Source organism: Chionomys nivalis, chromosome 1 (genome assembly GCF_950005125.1).
Source record: "Chionomys nivalis chromosome 1, mChiNiv1.1, whole genome shotgun sequence".
NCBI lineage: Eukaryota > Metazoa > Chordata > Mammalia > Rodentia > Cricetidae > Chionomys > Chionomys nivalis.
In genome coordinates this window covers 1,506,637-1,529,734 of record NC_080086.1, presented here as the reverse complement: position 1 = coordinate 1,529,734, position 23,098 = coordinate 1,506,637, and the positions used below count along the sequence as shown (strand labels likewise).

Here is a 23,098-nt window from a genome sequence, read left to right as displayed (position 1 = left end):
CAAAGCAAGACCTGTCTCAAAAAACAAGAAAGCAGAGGCCAGTGAGATGGTTCAGTGAGTTAGGTACTTGCCTCCAAGCCTGAAGATCTGAGTTCAATCCCAAGACCCAGTAACCTGTTTTCTGACTTCCACACACATGCACACAAGTATAATTATAATTTTTTAACATTTTTAAAGCAGAATCTGGGGCTAAGCTCAGTGGTCCTCTTGCAGATGACCAAAGTTTGGTTCTCAGAACCCACATGGTGGTTCAAAGTGATCTAAATTCAGTTCTAGGAGATCCAACACCTCCTTCTAGCCTGGTTCACAAATGATCTAAATTCAGTTCTGTTGCTTTCATTGGTTAATTAATAAAGAAACTGCCTAGACCCATTTGATAGGCCAACCCTTAGGTGGGTGGAGTAAACAGACAGAATGCTGGGAGAAAGAAGCCAAGTCAGGTGAGTCGCCATGATTCGCCCACCAGACACAGACGCAGGTTAAGATCTCCCTGGTAAGCCACCAGATCATGGTGCTACACAAAATATTAAAAATGGGTTAGATCAATATGTAAGAGCTAACCAATAAGAGGCTGGAGTTAATGGGCTAGGCAGTGTTTAAAAGAATACAGTTTCCGTGTAATTATTTTGGTTCATAAGCTAGCCATGTGGGCGGCTGGGTGCCGGGGACGCAGCCCTGCCGCTCATATTACAACACAGTTCTAGAAGATCCAACGCCTCCTTCTGGTCTCGTTCACAATGATCTAAATACAGTTCTAGGAGATCCAATGCCTCCTTCTGGTCTGGTTCACAATGATCTAAATTCAGTTCTAGGAGATCCAATGCCTTCTTCTGGCCTGGTTCACAGTGATCTAAATTCAGTTCTAGGAGATCCAACGCCTCCTTCTGGCCTGGTTCACAGTGATCTAAATTCAGTTCTAGGAGATCCAACGCCTCCTTCTGGTCTCGTTCACAATGATCTAAATTCAGTTCTAGAAGATTCAACACTTCTTTCTGGCCTCCACAGATGCCAGATATATATAGTGTACACGACCATGCCTCCTGGCAAACACTCATGCATATAAAATAGTTTAATTTTTATAGTAACAAATTAATTATAAATTATTTTTACAAAGCAAAATCCACTATAGTACAAATCGTAAGCAGGCTTTACCATCTTCCTCCATGTCGGTTTTCTGTGCTTTTGCGGGATCTCCACGGCTGACCATCTGCCGTGTTGCACAGACCTGCTTCAGGCCGAGGAACAGGAAGAGGATGGAGGGCAGGATCTGTGCAGCCACGGCGTCCACAGCAGGAGGTCGGTTCTGCAGCTCCAAGAGGATGCTCAGTCCTATTATACACATCTTCCGGTCGTGGTGTCTGCGAGTGTTGAAAACCATGCAGATGCGGTCACACAGGGCAAACTCTAGAGGCATGGTTCTCAACCTTCCATAGTGCCGTGACCCTTTAGTACGGCTCCTCGTGTTGTGGGGACCCCCAAACATAAACTAATCTCACTGTTATTTCTTTTTTTTTTTTTTTTTTTTTTTGGTTTTTCAAGACAGGGTTTCTGTGTGGTTTTGGAGCCTGTCCTGGAACTAGCTCTGTAGACCAGGCTGGTCTCGAACTCACAGAGATCCGCCTGCCTCTGCCTCCCAAGTGCTGGGATTAAAGGCGTGCGCCACCACCGCCCAGCCTCACTGTTATTTCATAACTGTACTTTTCCTACTGTCATGAATCATTATTTATTATTTTGGAGATAGGGGTCAGTCAAAGAGGTTGTGAACCACTGCTCTAAAAAAACTAAAACAAGTAAAATCCTTATAAACCAAATTCTACAAACAAACCAATCAACCAGCTCTTACCACAAAAAAGTCTGTCAAGGAGGCAGGTGTGGTGGATCATACCTATAACCACAACACTGAGGAGGCTGAGGCAGGGGTACTGTAAACTCCAGATAAATCTCAACTATAGAGCAATTCCAAGGCCAGCCTAAGCTCTATAAAAAGACTTGATTTTTATAGGGGAAGGGCGTATAGGAGTCATCTTGCTTTAATGCCACTTATGATTAATGAAAGAACTGTATCTGAGGTTGTCAGAGCTATACAACGGGAGAAATGAAGGGCTCTCCAGACAGTGCTCTCTCTGCAGAGATGCTCCATCCACACCAACCCCAGGTGCCAAACCGTATTTCAAAGAGTCAGCATGCTAGGTGACTACATCTACCGACAGATAAGAAAATTATAATTCCAAAGGTAAAAATGATTGGTTATTTTATGTTAGACATATCTTTCTATGAAATTATTTCCTTTGTTTAAAGACATCAAAAATTAAGACAAAAGTTGGGTGGGGGGACTCAGTGTTAAGAGCAATTGCTGTTCTTCTAGAGGACTTGAGATTGATGCCCAGGACCCACAACACCAGCTCCAGAGGACCCAACACTTCTTCCGGCCTCTGAGGGTACCCACCCTGCATAGTATACACACGGTAAGCATCCACAGAGATGCACACATACACATGACTCATACACACGGTAAGCATCCACAGAGATACACACACACACGACTCATACACACGGTAAGCATCCACAGAGATACACACACACACACATGACTCATATACACGGTAAGTATCCACAGAGATCTCACACGCACACACACACACACACACATGACTCATACACATGGTAAGCATCCACAGAGATCACACACACACACACACACACAAAACTCATACACATGGTAAGCATCCACAGAGATGCACACACACACGACTCATACACATGGTAAGCATCCACAGAGATCACACACACACACACACACACACACGACTCATACACATGGTAAGCATCCACAGAGATGCACACACACACATGACTCATACACACGGTAAGCATCCACAGAGATGCACACATATACATGAATAAAACTGAATCTTACGAGCCCAGTACTCAGAAGGTAGAGGCAGGAGGATCAAGCATTCAAGGCCAGCCTGGGCACATGAAACCTGTCTTGAAAACAAAATTAAAAACAACTATTCTATATTATATACTATATAATGTATCTTTCCATCAGGTTATACTTCAAAACACATTCCTAATTTTCTGGATTAAAGTGATGGATCAGCAGGTAAAGGTGCTGGACCCACATGATTTAAGAACAAAATCACTCCTAAAAGCTGTGCTCAGACATCCTCTACACACACGCATGACACGTTGTACCCACACACATACACTGGCACAGATACAGAGTATCTTTTTAAATATTCCTAATTTTCAAAAATTTAAATAATAATACACTAAAAATAGTCCCCAAGATATAAATATATCCCTCAACACAACCCTGTTTTAAAAACTAAACTTCCCAAAACATCAAGGCCATGTAAAACCAACAGGGCACACACATACCCAAGGAAGTAATCCGTGTTGTTCATGTAAAACCAACAGGGCACACACATACCCAAGGAAGTAATCCGTGTTGTTCATGTAAAACCAACAGGGCACACACATACCCAAGGAAGTAATCCGTGTCGTTCATCCACTGGTTTATGAACTGCGAGGTGACAGGTCCCGGGTTGTGTGGCAGCTGGACTTGCTCCAGAGTGTGGAACAACAGCTCAGGGCTATAGTAGAGGGCAGCGATCGCCACCTGGAGACACATCGTACGCAGCTCGCTGGTCTTGACCCCACGGGTCAGTCTCTCCAGAACAAGCTGAACGAACAGCGGGATACACTGGAGGGTGGGACAGAAGCAAGAGTCACCCACACGCTGCAGCCAAGAGCCTTCCCGAAGGCTGATGCTGGCTGTGTCCCCAATAAATCTGTCTTTGTGACTAAATAAAGTGCTTATTTCAACTGGGTGTAGGATATTTAAAGACATATATTCCCAAACCAAGAGACTAAGTAGACAAAAAGTTGACAGTCTCATTCCCTTTTATGTCCACACTGCAGCCAGCAGGAAATAGCTTGTGAGCTTCACCTTTGAAACAGCTCCTTCACTCAGCCACTTCCATGTTCAAGGTAAATGACAAACGTAGGGTTGATGCCAATTTGGAAATAAATGAATGCGACTATGACATGATCCATTTGTCTCTTGAAAAACAAAATCTTACTGCTACACATGAAAGCTCAAAAATGATGGGAAAACAAAGACACTGTGGGTCCCTGACTACAATGCTAACTCGAGCATGTATTTCTCATTTGGACACTCACTGTTACTGGACTGGATTGTGTCACACATGTCTGATATCTACATTAGAATCACAAGTCATGGTGAAATAATTATTTAAAAATCAGTAAAATCACAAGGAAAGCCAGCCATGGTGGTGCATGCTTTTAATCCTAGCACTCAGGAGGCAGGGGCAGGGGGATCTATGAGTTGAGGCCAGCCTGGTCTACAGAGCAAGTTTTAGAAAAGCCCTGTCTCAAGAACCTCCCTGCTTAAAAAACAAAAAACAAAAAACCAACTTTCTGACATGTTTCAAAACTAAAGTTAACGAATTTACTATCATATGTAAAGCCATATGATAGTTAAAGAAACCTTTAGGTTTTAAAATTAATATAACAATTATCCCTTCCATTAAATTAAAAGAAGACTGGCGACTTAGGAAAATATATTCATAGAAATACATTATCCAATAAGAAACGAATAAATAAATAAATGAATGAAAGACCAGCAGCAGCAGCACTGGCATCCCAGAGGAGATACACCAACCCTCCCTCTAGCTGACAGGAAGCCCAGAGGAGCACTGTCCAGGCCTGGCTGAGGGTGCTATGCGGTGTCCACACCAACATTCCATCAACTACAGTCCTCAGCTCGCTGGCACAGTCATGAGCTTCCCTCTGCAGCCCAGGACTAGCACACTCACTGTATTACGCTGCAGACTCTCGCTGACTATACAAGGTTGGTCCAGATGAAGGCACTTATCCAGCTCCTTCCTACTTACCACACCCCTCCAAACTGAAGCTGTCACCCTTTCCCACCCAATACAACTCTCCTAAGTTCGTGATGAGATAGTCACCGGACAGAGGTTTTCACATCCCATCTTTCTATATCAAGACAAGTCCTTTCAAGACAATCAATAGGCCCTAGGGTTTAGAAAGCAAAACCATTCCACAGTTAACTTGGAAACAATATAAACCCAGCTTCCTAGACACTCTCCAGACAATCGCACAGCAATGGAATCTGTCGACTTTTGTGTGGCTCATCTTCCCTAGATTTGGCCCTAGAAAACTTGTTTAATGAACATCTATGACCACCTGCAGGCAGTAAGTGTGGGTAGCACGGGCCTGCTCCTACCTGCTGCTGCCCGTGGCCTCCTTACCCAGGACAGGTTCCGCAGGCAAACCAAGGTGTTTGCCCTTACCCAGCTCTCACCTAGTGCCTTCTACAGGAGCCCCTGCTGCAGATCCTGCTCTTCCTTTCCCACTGCTCTCCCCAAGCCTCCTCGCTCATCTACAGAAGACCCGCTCATTGGTAGCACACTCAGCAACCGAACCCCGGCCTTTGCCCTTGTCCTTTCTCTGAGCGAGGGCTCTGTTTAACTGCTCGGAGCAGGAGCTAGCCCACATGATCCCTACTCTCTATTGCATACGCTCTATTGCATTATTGTTATTGTAATGTTATTGTTATTGCAATGTTATTGTTATTGTAATGTTATTGTTACCATTGCCATGAATGTTTCTGAATCTTTTTTTTCTATCATTCAAATAGGATTTGCATCAGCAAACACACACTATGGCTGCCTTTTTACCTTTCCATCAAAATATGAGTATCAGTCAGGCATGGACATTTGTACATAAGTGTCCAGGAGAAGGCTTTTCTAATATGTATCACCTGGTCAATTCCCCTTCCTTTGCACTGGAGGATGATGACTTCCAGGAGTTTGGCGGCATGGCACTCGGCGTCCTCTCCCGAGTCTCCACACAGGACCTAGAGTGACAAGTTAGCTCAGCATGGGTGTCAGAGGAAGCAAACCCCTGTGAATTCAGACACAGAAATAAGCTTTTGTTGATTTTTGAGACAGGATCTCTATGCAGCCCTGGCTGGCCTGGAACTCACTGTGTGGACTGCCTGCATCAGACTCAGAGAACTCCACCTGTCTCTGCCTTTCAAGTGCTGGGATTAAGGGCCCATGCCATCAACCCTGCAGGGATCACAGTTTTTACAAAAGAAACTGGCTAGGCGGGTGTGGCAGTGCACACCTTTAATCCCAGCATTGGAAGGCTGAGGCAGGCAGTTCTCTCTGAGCCCAAAGCCTGTCTGATCTTTGTTTGCAAAAAAGGTAATTTACAAACAGGCTGTGGAGCCACAGAGTTCAAACTTGGATCAACACAGAAGCTCTGAAACCTGGTTACTAAGCAGCAGCCCAGTGATAAAAAGTGGGGTTCTCGAATGTCTTAGGGCTAAATAGGGTCAAAAAGCCCAGAATTGTTGCTAAGGAAGAGATATTTTCTTCATAGGTGTAGCCATTGGCAAGACGCCAGTGCTCGTGTACACAACCCTAAGAAAACTGACTGGGTCACAGAAAGGGGAGCAGGCATGAACGTTCAAAGGACTGAGGTGTGGGAGGACACAGGACACCAGTCTGGAAGAGAAGGAATCACAGGGAGTTGGAGCCAGACAAGCGGGGGCAATAATGAGCAATTATGGCTGACATACAAGTGCATGTATGAAAATAATGTTATAATGAAACATTACTATGAATAATTAATTCATGTTATCAAAAATATTTTTAAAAGAGTCTGACATGGTGTCACATGCCTTTAATCCCAGCATTCAGAAGGCAGAGGCAGGTGGATTTCTGTGAGTTCCAAACCAGCCTGGTAAACAAAATGAGTTCCAGGCCAGTCAGAGCTACACAGTAAAACCCTGTCCCAAACAGAATATTGGGGAGGGGGGGGGGACGGCCTACAGAGATGTCTCGGTAGTTAAGAATGCCCTGGCAGAGGACCAGAATTTGGTTCCCAGCACCCACACTGCGAGACGCATAACCACTTATGACACCAGCTCCAGGGGACCGGATGCTTTCTTCTGGCCGCCTTGAGCAGTACAGTCTGTCTGTCTGCCTGTCTGTCTGTCTGTCTGTCTGTCTCTCTCTCTCTCTCTCACACACACACACACACACACACACACACTTAAAAATAAATATTTTTAAAGCACACAGGAAATGCCTGATGCATTGCAGGAGTTCTTTAAATATGAGCTAGTATTAGAACTAAAAATGAGCTACATGTCACCTACTTGACAAGAACCTGCTGTGAACACTGCCTGGCCTTTGCTGCAGGAGCAGCTGAACTGCGATGGTACACACAACTGCTCTACTACAGCTCTCTGTCCCCCTTTCCTCAACACCCTACAACTGAGGGCTAAAACCTGAAGACCGACAGGTGGGAGTGCAAGGGGCTATCACAGAGCTACAGAAGGTTTAAAATCTCAGGATAGATAAGACATCTGTACAACTTTGTAAGCTCTTTATAATCTAGCTGGGACCTAAACCAGATACACTAGTTACCAGCTGAGCACTCTCTCCAGCCCCGAATACACCTCCCTGCTAATGAGAACATGGGCTACATTATAGTTATTTTCCCTCTAATTCTACAGTCAAATTTCTTGGTTTCTGACTAGTTGAACTTTCCACAATCTGCCTGCCAGCTTGATGTAACACAAGTTTACACAGACACACTTACCTAAAGGAGGTAAACATGACTTAGTCATCAAAAACTTCTTAGGATATAACCAAATGAGGATTAAGTTAACATAGTGGACAATTATATCTGTGTATAAGCATCAATGAATTATCACATACTGAACAAAGTATGCTCTTGTAACTTTTATCATTGTTTTATGGTGCTTATGTTCAAATTAACTACACATAGGTACACAGGTGGCTTCCAGTATACAATTAATTGAAGGTAAAGATTGGTACCATTCTGTCACAGGTTGGCAAACTGTATCGTTAGTTTTCCCATCACTTTAATTATCCACAAGTTTATGTTTTTAAATTTTCTTTTTATATTTATTTAATTTTATCTATGTAAGTGTATGGCTTTCATGTAAGTATGTGCATCATGTACATGTCTGGTGCCCAGAGGCCAGAAAAAGGCATTCAAATCCACAGGGACCGGAGTCACAGACGGCTGTGAGCTACCATGCGGGTGCTGAGAACCGAACCTGAGTCCACAGGGACTGGAGTTACAGATGCTGTGAGCCACCATGTGGGTGCTGAGAACCAAACCTGAGTCCACAGGGACCAGAGTCACAGACGGCTGTGAGCTACCATGCGGGTGCTGAGAACCGAACCTGAGTCCACAGGGACTGGAGTTACAGATGCTGTGAGCCACCATGTGGGCGCTGAGAACCGAACCTGAGTCCACAGGGACTGGAGTCACAGACGGCTGTGAGCCACCATGTGGGCGCTGAGAACCGAACCTGAGTCCACAGGGACTGGAGTCACAGACGGCTGTGAGCCACCATGTGGGCGCTGAGAACCGAACCTGAGTCCTCTGCAAGAGCAACAAGTGCTCTCAACCACTGAGCCATCTCTCCAGCACCCACAAGTTTATATTTTTGAAAGAAAAAAGAAATGGAAAGAAAAGTAGAGTGCTGGCCCTCCAAACCACAGGAGGTGGGTTCAGCCAATCCCAAGTCAAATGTTTTCTTAGAACTCGGATCTACACTAAATTTGTAGATTCTTTTGCTGTCCTGATTCTCTGGCCCACGTGGTGTAACGACTCTTCACATCACACTCTATTGTACTGGGTGTTATTATACAAGTGGGTTGAGATGCACGGTGGCTATGGGCAGATACCGTACTTGTCAGTTATGAGACTGGAGGACCAGAGTCTGACATCCACAGAGTCTCCATGGATACAGAGAGATGGCTGTATTTACTTAAAATTTTCAAAGTACATAAACACGGAAGTGACACTCATAAGTAAAACGTATAACACATTGTGAAACTAAAATTACAACAATCACAAACTAATTTTTAAAATGAAACTGACAAGTCTATTCCGGTAAACTAAACACCAGACGTTGCGAAGACTCACGTGACAGGAGAGGCTGCACCTACCTTCCTGCACATGGAGAACAGGACTTCCAAGTGCTTTGGATTGGACAGCAGCGTGTTGGTGTCTACTGTCACGTAATTATGCAGAAGAGGCATCATGTCTGGAGAAAGATCAGAAGCCCACTGAGATGTGTGCAACAGGAACAGAAATGAATGTTCCCACTGGGGCACTGCTGTAGCAGTCACACACCATGTCTCCCTCAGCATTGCTGCAGCACTCAGACACCGTGTCTCCTCAGCATTGCTGCAGCACTCAGACACCGTGTCTCCTCAGCATTGCTGCAGCACTCAGACACCGTGTCTCTTCAGCATTGCTGCAGCACTCAGACACCGTGTCTCCTCAGCACTGCTGCAGCACTCAGACACCGTGTCTCCCTCAGCATTGCTGCAGCACTCAGACACCGTGTCTCCTCAGCACTGCTGCAGCACTCAGACACCGTGTCTCCTCAGCACTGCTGCAGCACTCAGACACCGTGTCTCCTCAGCATTGCTGCAGCACTCAGACACCGTGTCTCCTCAGCACTGCTGCAGCACTCAGACACCGTGTCTCCTCAGCACTGCTGCAGCACTCAGACACCGTGTCTCCTCAGCACTGCTGCAGCACTCAGACACCGTGTCTCCTCAGCATTGCTGCAGCACTCAGACACCGTGTCTCCTCAGCACTGCTGCAGCACTCAGACACCGTGTCTCCTTAGCAGCACGACCCGACACGCTGCCAAGGTTCTCAGTGGTTGCCTTTAGTTCACCCTTGCCAACCCCCGATGACCCAAGAATGAAAACTAGAGAAGGACTCAGCTGTTCACTGCCGGATGGCTGGGTTGAGAGCAGTGCTTAGAACATAGCTGTGTTCAGAAATATTTACTCGATGAACACATGGATACATGCTCTGGCTGCAAATGAACATAAGAAACGAGACATACAAACCCACCTCCTCTGACTGTCTAAGGGCTGGAACAGTGCTATAAGCACCCCACGTCTGATTAGTACTAATCCCCGATTGCTAAGGGAAGCATGGCTAGAAAGAACTGTAGTGTGATCATTACGTACCTGTAAAGTACTCAAAGGAATCCTGCTGGAAAACTTCATATAAAATGCCCAGGAGCTGCCACATCTGCGGGGAGACGGCATGGCAGGTTAAACTGTATGCCAGGGAGAGGATTTCCTCATAGAATTCTAGAAGGGAAAAACCTCTCGTTAGAATGGGAGGAAACAGAGATCAAAGGGACCACACAGAGGACTGAAAACATTGCTCCCATGAGCCACAATCTTCCTGAACAGCTTCCTCAGGAGCATAAACGAGGCTGCCTTCAACTCTAAAATCAGTCCTCTACTCAACAAGGCAAAACGACAATCTGCTCATAGTACTGAAAAAACAACAACTTGGAATTTCTTTCTTTTTTTTTTTTTTTTTGGATTTTTCGAGACAGGGTTTCTCCGTAGCTTTTGGTTCCTGTCCTGGAACTAGCTCTTGTAGACCAGGCTGGCCCCGAACTCACAGAGATCCACCTGCCTCTGCCTCCCGAGTGCTGGGATTAAAGGCGTGCGCCACCACCACCCGGCTGGAATTTCTATTTTATAGTGGCCTGTAGTCCCAGCACTCTGGAGGCAGGGGCAGAGGCAGGCAGATCTCTAAGATCAAGGCCAGCCTGGGATACACAGCAAGTTCCAGGCAAAGCCGTGACAACCTGTGGAGAAGAAAAAGAAGTCAAATTTCAGTCAGGCATAGTAGCACACATCTTTAATCCCAGTACTCAGGAGGCAGAGGCAGATGGATGTCTGGAGGCCAGCCTGGTCTACAAAGAAGAGTTCCAGGATAGCCAGAGCTATATAGTGAGACCCTGTCTCAAAAAAACAAAAACAAAAAACCAATAACAAGAAAATCAAATTTCTATTTTATAGCATAAAATAGAATTTCTATCTGTAAATTCATATTGCAAGTATATAGGATAACTGTATTAGCATACCTCTATCATGTAAATTTAAAATGTATAAGCTATTAGTAATTTCTGGAGAGCTTAATGATACAGAGATAATATACATTACTATCTCGTTTATAGTTTTACTAATAATTATAAAAGAGCATTTTCCTCAAGTTATAGAACTTGCAGTTTGAGCAGTAATCTTTTTTTTTTTTTCCCTTCGATTTTTCGAGACAGGGTTTCTCTGTGGTTTTGGAGCCTGTCCTGGAACTAGCTCTTGCAGACCAGGCTGGTCTCGAACTCACAGAGATCCGCCTGCCTCTGCCTCTGGAGTGCTGGGATTAAAGGCGTGCGCCACCACCGCCCGGCTTGAGCAGTATTCTTTATTGACCTCAGAACACTTTATACCCACTATAAGAGGCCCAAAGAAATGTTATGTTTTCATACGCACTATCATGAACTCAGGCAAGTCCCACCCACATGGGGGTCTGTTGGTGCTGGGAACAAGTCCAGGGCTTCCTGCCTGCCAGGCAAGCCCTCCACCAACTGACCTGTATCCCCAGCCCCAGCCCAGTTCTGCTGAAAATGTAGACATTACATTCACCATCCTTTAAATTTCCTAAAAACAAAAATTCTTCTCTGGACACATTAGGAGTTCACCACTGAATGAGAATATACCTAGCTAATATCAGAAAGCTGAGCCTCAAGTTTAAAGAATGCAAGTTCCACTCTCTCAAAACTGTCTGCCCAAGTTTAAAGAACCAAAAGAGTACACTTTTGAGTTCATCAAATTGAAAAAAAATCTCAGTTTACCTCTTCTCTGACCTCTGAACTTACCAATGACATGCTTCTGTAAAACAAGATCGATGATTCTCAGGCAGATGTTCTCCAACTGCTGTGTGATCTAAAGACAAATTTTAAAGAATCTAAAATTTACTGTAGTCATTCTAAGGTTATTGTGTAAATTAATATTATATTAATAAAATATCCAGATATTTGAGAGAAGTTACAATCTTCATGTAAAAATTATATATGTAAAAATACGAGAGAATTCTGAAAGCAGACCAATGATAGGAATGAAAGTTAAATCCATGGAAAATTAGAATTAGATACGTCCCTACCTCATATTCTAAAGCAAATGATTCCTAATGGATCAAAGATTTCTATGTAAAAAACTTAATATAAAATGTACCAGAAAAAGTAAAAGAATTCTTGTATAACCCTAAGGAAGTAAAGAGAGTCACAGCCAAAGTAAGAAACCACCTGACTGCAACACTGTCAAGTACTTCCCACACAGGGGCAGGAGCAGATCAAGACAAAGGCACATAGACTGAAACAGTCCAGTGGTATCGCAAACAACATTAAATTCCCCTTATATACGAACTCTAACAACTTGACAGAAAAGCAGCTAAGCCTATAAAACAATAATAAAGAAGAGCCTCAAGCTCACGAAGAGACTGTCACCCTCACACATGACGACTGACACTATACGGCTGTGTCAGAAGTGAGGGGCAGGACGACAGGCGCTCTGATCTCAGGATTGCACACTCACATGCTTGAGTTTTGCAGTCAGGTGGTTTCTTACTTAGGTTGTGACTTTCATTACTTCCTTAGGGTTATGCAAGAATTCTTTTACTTTTTCTGGTATTTTTTTAAGTTCTAATTGGTTTTAATAAAAACTCTGAGTCAGATATAGGGATAAACGCTGAAAGATCAGAGAAGCAGAGCAGCCAACCACTAGTTCTTACTTCTACAAAATCTTCAGATTTTGTCTCTACAAGTCCTCAGACTGAATGCTCAGATGCCTTGAACTCCTGTCTCCTCCCGCCTTATATTCCTCTCTGCCCAGCCATATCCCGTCCTGTCTCTACCTCCCAAGTACTGGGATTAAAGGTGTGAGCCACTATCACCTGGTTGTATTTCTCTTTGACACTGGATCAATCTAGTGTAGCCCAGGGTAGCCTTGAACTCACAGAGATTTATTTGCCTCTGCCTCCCCGAGTGTTGGGATTAAAGGTGTGTGCCGCCATGGCCTGGCCTCTATGGCTAACTAGTGGCTAGGTATGCACTCTGAGCTTCATGCAAGCCTTATTCGTTAGATCACAAACACCACACATCTCCTCGAGGAAGTCACCACAGATACTTCTCACTCCAGTGACAGGCCATGGATAAGGCCATTCGGCGCAGCAATATCTGTGACAGCAACAACCAAATATCCATTTAGCAGAGAATGTCAGTATCTATTCGTGACGGGCTGGCTGTGTAAATGTGACACGCACACAAGAGAATACTATTAAAACTATATGCTTACTGACTGATCGGGAACAATCACGAGATACAATGAGTGGAACATGTCAGTTAAAACTACTGCACAATGTGTTGCTATGCAGCTCCACCTCCTGAGCAGAACAACTCCCACCTTCATCATCAGCGGTGTCTACAAGTCAAGAGTCCACCAGGAGTGGTCCTGCCAACTACCAACGTTCCTCAGAGGAGGGTATGTGGCAATCATTGGACCCAAACTTGAGAATCCTTCCCGTCTTTGCTTCCAGAGACTAGCTGCTGTATCAGATAAGACCCCTAAGACAGGGTCTTACTCTATCTCCAGTTGTTCCTGGAACTCACTCTGTAGAACAGGCTGGCCTTGAACTCACAGAAATCTGTCTGCCTCTGCCTCCCAAGTGTTAGGATTAAAGGTGAACGACACTATTCCTGTATGATACTATTTTGTATTTTTTTAAGTGAATAAAAGTTAAAATCAGTGGTGAGATATACTTTCATGTAAATTTATAATTCAACCTTAGAACATAGTCTAATACTCTATTTTAATTTCATTTTGGGTATTTTATTTAATTGAAATAATTTATAGGTACAGTTTGATAATCTGATATTTACTAAACTATTATTTTCAAGTTCAAATAATCCAAAATCTGGACTCTACCAATATCCTTAAAACATCAGATAAAAATGAACCTGTTTGAGTACCCATTCTGGATTTCCAATTTTGCCCTTTCTAACCAACAATAGGTGTGTTCTTCTTTGAGAGAAGTCTGGCTTCCAGAGTTCACCTTCACTACATGGAAGTTCAAAGTTAATGAATGGGGAAGGGGAGAGGTCTCAGCAGTCAAGAGTGTGTGAGAACTCCAAGGGTCCAGTTCAGCTCACAGCACAGATGTTGAGCAGAGTAACTCCAGTTCCTGGGGATTTGACACACCTATGTGCACATACGCACACACATATAACTAAGATATACACATACCCACGTGTAGACACACGCACACACAAATAACTAAGATATACACATACCCACGTGTAGACACACGCACACATATATAACTAAGATATACACATACCCATGTATAGACACACGCACACATATATAACTAAGATATACACATACCCATGTATAGACACACACACACACATATAACTAAGATATACACACATGCACGCAACAATTGATGAAAGAGAGGGGAGCATATGGGAGGGTCTGCAGGGAGGAAAAGGACCAGAGAAACGATAAAAGTAAGAACAGGTGACCAGGAGGCCAGATCGCAGCCAGGGTTGCCTCTAATTACGCTGAAGGTTTTATATTTTCATCTCTAGGCAGGAAGGCAGATGTGATTTGCTTAATGTGTCTCAACTTTAACTCATACCTCCTTTGATGATTATAGTTGTTAACTTTGAATGCTCAACATTACTTGAAGTTCAAAAATTAATATCAAGATCAAAAAGATTAAGCAAAAGACAAAGAGTTATTGTTTCTAAAATAATCCTGCGGTTTGCTCTCCTCACCATACCATACTAGGAAAAACTGGGTCAGTGACTTCCTAGGTCTCACGAGACTGAAAACACAGAGAAGGAAGTCTGGCTGGCCTAAGCACAGCTACGCTAAGTTAATTTGGTCTACCGCACTGTCACCAAGACGACCAGATTTTCAACATGAAAACACAAAATTAAAATACTGAATATGGAAATTAAAATTTTACATAAAGTCCTGAGGTGCAGGAAGGTCTAGCAGAGTAACACTGCACTGGTTCAGCAATCTGGGTGCCTTACGAGCATGGGATGAACGTGTAGTCACATGGCTAACAGTGCTTCCCAAACCCTCACTGAGCAGGACAGGAGGATCTGGAGTTCAAGGCCATCCTCAGCTACAGAGTAAGTCTGGGGTCAGCCTGGGTGGCATGACACACAGTCTCAAAAAGTTAATTCTATAGCTCAGTGATCCTCTGGGATCTGGATGTCATCAAGTTCTTGCTTACTCCTTCCCATCCTTACTGTACCTTCGGCATCACAACCCTGCTCCTTACTAACCCGCCACTGTAACTGAAAGTTCCATCCTTCTCCACAAAGATTAGACTGTGGGTTCCTAGAAGGCAAGTCCCCTGTTCTGTTCAATCTGGAATTCACAGAAACCTAGCCTGGCACACAGGAGATATGATGACCTAGACTCAGATTAATACAAAGGTGTATGCAGGTTACTTTCAATAAATGTGTAAGTTCCCTCCTTGATCATCTTAACACATTACTTTAAAATTTGAGAGAAATTCAATTTATTTGTTTGTGTGTTTGGACACAGGATTTCACTACCAAGTCCTGGTTCCTGTACAAATGCTCAATTATGAGGACAATTCTTTTTTTTTTTTTTTTTTTTTTTTTTGAGAAAAAAAGGGTTTATTTGACTTACACTTTCAGGTAACAGTCCATCACTGAAGGAAGTTAGGACAGGAACTCAAATAGGGCAGGAACCTAGAGGCAGGAGCTTATGCAGAGGCCATGGAGGAGTGCTGCTTACTGGTTTGCTCCCTATGGCTTACTCAGCCTGTTTTCTTTTCTTTTTTTTTTTTATAATTTTATTGATTTTTATTGAGAGCTCTACATTTTTCTCTGCTCCCCTCCCTTCCACTCCCCTCCCCCTTCAACCCTCTCCCCAGGTCCCCATGCTCCCAACTTACTCAGAAGATCTTGTCTTTTTCTACTTCCCATGTAGATTAGATCTATGTATGTCTCTCTTAGGGTCCTCATTGTTGTCTAGGTTCTCTGGGATTGTGATTTGGTGAGGACAATTCTTAAAACTTACCAATACAATAAATACAAATCTTTAACACCAAGACTTTAGGCTGGTGAGATGGCTCAGGAGGTAGAATCGCAATGGTTAAAAATGCTTGCTGCTTTTTCAGCGAACCTGGGTTCCCATCGCAGCACCCATATCAGGTGGCCCACAACTGCGGATAACTCCAGCTCCAGGAAATCCGAGGCCCTCTTCTGGCCTCTAAGGATACCCACATACGTGCATACATTCAGTATACACACAACAAATATATAAATTTTAAAAAAAATTAAAGGGAAAAAATCATTTACCACAAATGCCTGGCCACCTGAGTTCAGTCCCCAAAACTCACAATGGAAGAAGAAAACACAAAAGCTGTTCTCTAACTTCCATACACACGTGACGGTGAGCACACCACACACAGACACCAAACTAAAAAGACAAGAATTCATAACCACCAGTCATATAAATTTCAGTTAATATAACCACTATAATAAAACACGAGGAATCCCACCTCTTGATGATCTTCCACAACTGTTAGGATAGTGTCGATAGTATGCAAAATTCCCATAGCCATGACAGTTTTGTCTTCAACTTCTTCATATTCATCACTTTGAAGAACTTTACCAAATATCTCAGCCTGTAAAAATTACATTAGAATACTCACTAGCTGGTATCATTGCACCATGGCGGAGGGGCAGGGCAGTGCTGCACCCAAAGGCCAGCATTTCTCAGACACTACGTTCTACACTTTGTTGACTGAATCACCTTTTCTCTTGCAATGGTAGATCATGTCATGCTTATATGAACACCCTTCTGCATCCGTGATAGTCACTGACATGAACCACATATGAGCTATTATAGCCACTGACTAATATTTATTTAACTTCTAGTAATCTTTAGACTAAATCATGTTGCGGGAGGTCCTTCCGCTCCTCCAGCCAATAGCCGCTGAGATACCAGCCCATTGGGGCGTGGCCTCTCTCCCTTTAAAAAAGCAGCCACTTCCCTCCTCGTTCTCTCTTACTTCCTGCTCCACTTCCGGCGACTAGACTCCCTTCCTGATTGCGCAGAGGGCTGTTGTCTGTGACGGTGATCTGTAAGTTTTTTCCCTTTTAAATAAATAACCATTTTATTAATCATAATTCCAAACTGGTGTTTGTGACTTACACCTTCACCTTCAAAATCAAATTCTAGAAACACTGAAAATAAGTGTTTCTAAAAGGAAAGATATAACAGAACATTTAGAAGATGAAACCAAAGATCACTCGGAAGATGAAACAAAAACAGACACAGAAAAAAAGAGAAGAAAGCTATGGGAGGCCCCAGGTGCGGTCTGATATTCCACATCAGGAAGCACAGGAGAGGAGAAAACAGCAGGAACATTTTTATCAACAGAAGACACTCTCCTGGACTGGCAAGACGGTTCTGTGGGAAAAGGCACTGGCCACACAAGGTTGGTAACAGTTCAATGCCCAGGACACGCATAAAGGGGGAAGAAGAAAACCAATTCTATAGAATTGTCCTCGAGCCTCCACGTTCTGCATCACACACACACACCAAGAACGTATACAATAAAAATAAATTTTAAATTTTCCAAAGAAGGAAAATGAAATTCCAATTCCAAGTGCAAGAGTTCAAATGACTCATATCAAAAGTGTCGTTATGACATTTCAATACATTGCAGGTGGAAGGACTGTCCTGAATGGGGTTAAGGCTGATCAACCCAAACCCAAGAATACCTTATATTACTAAGGCAAATGCTGTCATGTTAAGATTTTATATATAAATAAAACTCAACTCCAGATTCTGGAGTTTAATTTATTTGGGAGGGTGGCCTTATTTAGACTCCTCAGGGCTTTTATTTTTAATGTGTATATATGTTTTGCCTTCGTGTATGTTTGTATGACAAACACGCACATGGCTGATGCCATCTGGAATTACAGACAGTTGTGAGCTGTCGTGTGGGCTGGGAGTTGAACCCAGGACCCCTGGAAGAACAGTCAGTGCTCTTAACCACTGAGCTATCTCTCCAGCCCCCGTTAAGGGTTCTTTACAAAACTAGTACACACTTAGCTCATTCTTACTGTTGCTATGTGGCTATTTCTTCTTAACGGGAGTGAAGGGAAGAGAAGATTCAGAAAGCAAACAAACCTTACAAGATTCACAGAACAGAATTCACAAAATTCTTAGGATTCACAAGGCTCTTCTCCAAATCATAACGACAGTAAGTACTGGGGAAGAGAGTGAGTTGCCTGGAAGTTACACAGGGAGCTCCAGAGATGCAGCTTCCAGTCACCCATGTCAGAATAGGCTTTTCAATGACACCGCTGCCTTGGACCAGCCACTCTCCTTTAAGTAACCCCAATAAGCTCACTGGTTCACTAAGCTAGGCTTGTCCGCACCTCCCCAGTGGAAGTCATCCAACACTTACCAAGTGCTGGGTGGTGTCGACAGCGATGGAGGTCACCTCATGACTGTACTCACAGATCATCTTCTGGATGACGTTGGTGACATCATCATTCTCCGTCTCTCTGACGATATGCAGCAGCTCCTGCATGATGGGCCTCACGTGTGGTTTCATGTGCTCCTTGGCTAATGCAGGCAGGTAAATGAAATCAGCAAGAGCTGGACACTCACACACTGTATCTCTAGATATGGTTCTAGATGCTGCTGTGTGTGCTGAGCCAATGACAAAGCTGTGACCCTCCTAGAGTCACACAGCATCAGGATGTAGTGCTCTGCCTAAGGAATTCTAGTTACACAAATGTTGTGTCATCAGCCTGACTGTGTACCCACGGACAAGTATGGGAACTCCTGCCCACAGACACCATGGTCAGCACTGATTGCGGCTGTCACTGTTCTGACCCATCTCTACCCAGAGATTCTATGGTCAGCTCTGATGGGGCTGTTACTATCCTGACCCATCTCTACCCACAAACACCATGGTCAGCTCTGATGGGGGCTGTCACTATCCTGACCCATCTCTACCTACAGACACTATGGTCAGCAGTGATGGGGGCTGTCGCTGTCCTGACCCATCTCCACCCACAGACACCATGATCAGTTCTGATGGGGGCTGTCGCTTTCCTGGCCCATCTCTACCTATAGATTCTAGGGTCAGCTCTGATGGGGACTGTCGCTGTCCTGACCCATCTCTACCCACAAACACCATGGTCAACACTGATGAGGGCTGTCGCTGTCCTGACCCATCTCTATCAATCCCATCCCCCAGCAGATCTTTACACCTCATCCAGTCTTCCCACTAAAACAGGACACAAGTTCATGTTCTCATGAAGCTGAACTTAATTGCAAAGGTTACTTAGATCTTTGTGAACAAAAAATACCTATGTCACTGCCCACTGGAAATATTACTTGCTAATTTCTGAACTGGTAGAACCATAGAGACCCTAGAGCTGAATCTTGGTGCTGTCCACACTAACTTCTTAAACTGAGACAGGATAAAGGTTTAGAGCCTTGTCAACTTTGTTAAGCTTCAGAGAGAAGCCACCAGATGCCTTCCCCACTTCATGCAGCCAGACAAGAGAGCACCAAAGCTGGTCCAGGTGTTTTAAGACCCAGCTTACCCCAGTATCCACAATTTTTAACTGGAAACCACACTAACAGAGCTCCTAAAACAGGTAGAATAAGTACCTATAAAATTCAGAATGGGACAAGAAATCGAAACTGGATCCTCAGACTTAGAAATCTCCTTCTTTAAGGAAGGAAATGAATGATTTAAAAAGGCAACATCACCTTGGGTCTGGTTAGAGATCAGGGACTGCAGTGCAAGCGCAGCTTCGACCTTGACGGGCATCTCCTCATCTTCAATCAGGCTCTTCTTCGCTAGTTCAACAGCATTTCTGAGGTTGAGCTCATTATGAAACTTCAGAGAACTAAATGCGTGCAGCACCCAGCAGGACTGCAATGAAAGAAGGGGTAGAGACTGGGGTGACGGTACTCTGTGACAGTGTCAGGACAGAGACGCGGTGACGGTACTCTATGACAGTGTCAGGACAGAGACGAGATAACGGTACTCTATGACAGTGTCAGGACAGAGACGGGGTGACGGTACTCTGTGACAGTGTCAGGACAGAGACGCGGTGACGGTACTCTGTGACAGTGTCAGGACAGACAGGATAACTGTACTCTATGACAGTGTCAGGACAGAGACGGGGTGACGGTACTCTGTGACAGTGTCAGGACAGAGACAAGATAACGGTACTCTATGACAGTGTCAGGACAGAGACAGGGTGACGGTACTCTGTGACAGTGTCAGGACAGAGACAGGATGACGGTACTCTGTGACAGTATCAGGACAGAGACAGGATGACGGTACTCTATGACAGTGTCAGGACAGACAGGATGACTGTACTCTGTGACAGTGTCAGGACAGAGACGCGGTGACGGTACTCTATGACAGTGTCAGGACAGAGACGAGATAACGGTACTCTATGACAGTGTCAGGACAGAGACAGGGTGACGGTACTCTGTGACAGTGTCAGGACAGAGACAGGATGATGGTACTCTATGACAGTGTCAGGACAGAGACAGGGTGACTGTACTCTATGACAGTGTCAGGACAGAGACGGGGTGACGGTACTCTGTGACAGTGTCAGGACAGAGACAGGATGACGGTACTCTATGACAGTGTCAGGACAGACAGGATGACTGTACTCTATGACAGTGTCAGGACAGAGACGGGATGACGGTACTCTGTGACAGTGTCAGGACAGAGACGGGGTGACTGTACTCTATGACAGTGTCAGGACAGAGACGGGGTGACGGTACTCTATGACAGTGTCAGGACAGAGACGCGGTGACGGTACTCTGTGACAGTGTCAGGACAGAGACGAGATAACGGTACTCTATGACAGTGTCAGGACAGAGACGGGGTGACTGTACTCTATGACAGTGTCAGGACAGAGACAGGATGACGGTACTCTATGACAGTGTCAGGACAGACAGGATGACTGTACTCTGTGACAGTGTCAGGACAGAGACGCGGTGACGGTACTCTATGACAGTGTCAGGACAGAGACAGGATGACGGTACTCTGTGACAGTGTCAGGACAGAGACAGGGTGACGGTACTCTGTGACAGTGTCAGGACAGAGACAGGATGACGGTACTCTATGACAGTGTCAGGACAGAGACAGGGTGACGGTACTCTGTGACAGTGTCAGGACAGAGACAGGATGACGGTACTCTATGACAGTGTCAGGACAGAGACAGGGTGACGGTACTCTATGACAGTGTCAGGACAGAGACGGGATGACGGTACTCTGTGACAGTGTCAGGACAGACAGGATGACGGTACTCTATGACAGTGTCAGGACAGAGACAGGGTGACGGTACTCTGTGACAGTGTCAGGACAGAGACAGGATGACGGTACTCTGTGACAGTGTCAGGACAGAGACGGGGTGACGGTACTCTATGACAGTGTCAGGACAGAGACGGGGTGACGGTACTCTATGACAGTGTCAGGACAGAGACGCGGTGACGGTACTCTGTGACAGTGTCAGGACAGAGACGAGATAACGGTACTCTATGACAGTGTCAGGACAGAGACGGGGTGACTGTACTCTATGACAGTGTCAGGACAGAGACGGGGTGACGGTACTCTGTGACAGTGTCAGGACAGAGACGGGATGACGGTACTCTATGACAGTGTCAGGACAGAGACGCGGTGACGGTACTCTGTGACAGTGTCAGGACAGAGACGGGATGACGGTACTCTATGACAGTGTCAGGACAGAGACGGGGTGACGGTACTCTGTGACAGTGTCAGGACAGAGACGAGATAACGGTACTCTGTGACAGTGTCAGGACAGAGACAGGATGACGGTACTCTATGACAGTGTCAGGACAGAGACGGGGTGACGGTACTCTATGACAGTGTCAGGACAGAGACGAGATAACGGTACTCTATGACAGTGTCAGGACAGAGACAGGATGACGGTACTCTGTGACAGTGTCAGGACAGAGACGGGGTGACGGTACTCTATGACAGTGTCAGGACAGAGACAAGATAACGGTACTCTATGACAGTGTCAGGACAGAGACGGGGTGACGGTACTCTGTGACAGTGTCAGGACAGAGACGGGGTGACGGTACTCTGTGACAGTGTCAGGACAGAGACGGGGTGACGGTACTCTGTGACAGTGTCAGGACAGAGACTGGATGACGGTACTCTGTGACAGTGTCAGGACAGAGACAGGATGACGGTACTCTGTGACAGTGTCAGGACAGAGACAGGATGACGGTACTCTGTGACAGTGTCAGGACAGAGACGGGGTGACGGTACTCTGTGACAGTGTCAGGACAGAGACAAGATAACGGTACTCTATGACAGTGTCAGGACAGAGACGGGGTGACGGTACTCTGTGACAGTGTCAGGACAGAGACGGGGTGACGGTACTCTATGACAGTATCAGGACAGAGACGGGATGACGGTACTCTATGACAGTGTCAGGACAGAGACGGGGTGACGGTACTCTGTGACAGTGTCAGGACAGAGACAGATAGCTGTACTCTGTGACAGTGTCAGGACAGACAGGATGACTGTATTCTGTGACAGTGTCAGGACAAAGACAGGATGACGGTACTCTGTGAAAAGTGTCACCCATGAACAGGGCACACATGAACAGTATCGCCCATTAACAGTGCACACATGAACAGTGTCGCCCATTAACAGGGCACACATGAACAGTGTTGCCCATGAACAGGGCACACATAAACAGTGTTGTACATGAACAGTGTTGCCCATGAACAGGGCACACATGAACATGGCACTCATGAACAGTGTCACCCATGAACAGTACACACATGAACAGTGTCACCCATGAACAGGGCACACATGAACAGTACACACATGAACAGTGTCACCCATGAACAGGGCACACATGAACAGTACACACATGAACAGTGTCGCCCATGAACAGGGCACACATGAACAGTGTCACCCATGAACAGGGCACACATGAACAGTACACACATGAACAGTGTTGTACATGAACAGTGTCACCCATGAACAGGGCACACATGAACAGTGTTGCCCATGAACAGTACACACATAA

The 23,098-nt window shown here is 45.0% G+C and overlaps 1 protein-coding gene across 3 annotated transcripts in view; it reads right to left on the bottom strand.

Moving 5' to 3' along the window:
* Ipo8 (importin 8) overlaps nt 1–23,098 on the bottom strand; it is a 70,698-nt gene that overhangs the window by 7,291 nt on the left and 40,309 nt on the right. For all 3 annotated transcript variants that reach the window (XM_057774370.1, XM_057774380.1, XM_057774391.1), the window contains exons 14-22: nt 19,776–19,941; nt 18,454–18,614; nt 16,534–16,659; nt 11,804–11,870; nt 10,095–10,220; nt 9,051–9,148; nt 5,813–5,908; nt 3,489–3,709; nt 1,153–1,358 (exon numbers count right to left, since the gene is read on the bottom strand). In XM_057774370.1, the coding sequence (XP_057630353.1) occupies nt 1,153–1,358; nt 3,489–3,709; nt 5,813–5,908; nt 9,051–9,148; nt 10,095–10,220; nt 11,804–11,870; nt 16,534–16,659; nt 18,454–18,614; nt 19,776–19,941 (1,267 nt within the window). The remainder of the gene's footprint in view (nt 1–1,152; nt 1,359–3,488; nt 3,710–5,812; nt 5,909–9,050; nt 9,149–10,094; nt 10,221–11,803; nt 11,871–16,533; nt 16,660–18,453; nt 18,615–19,775; nt 19,942–23,098) is intronic.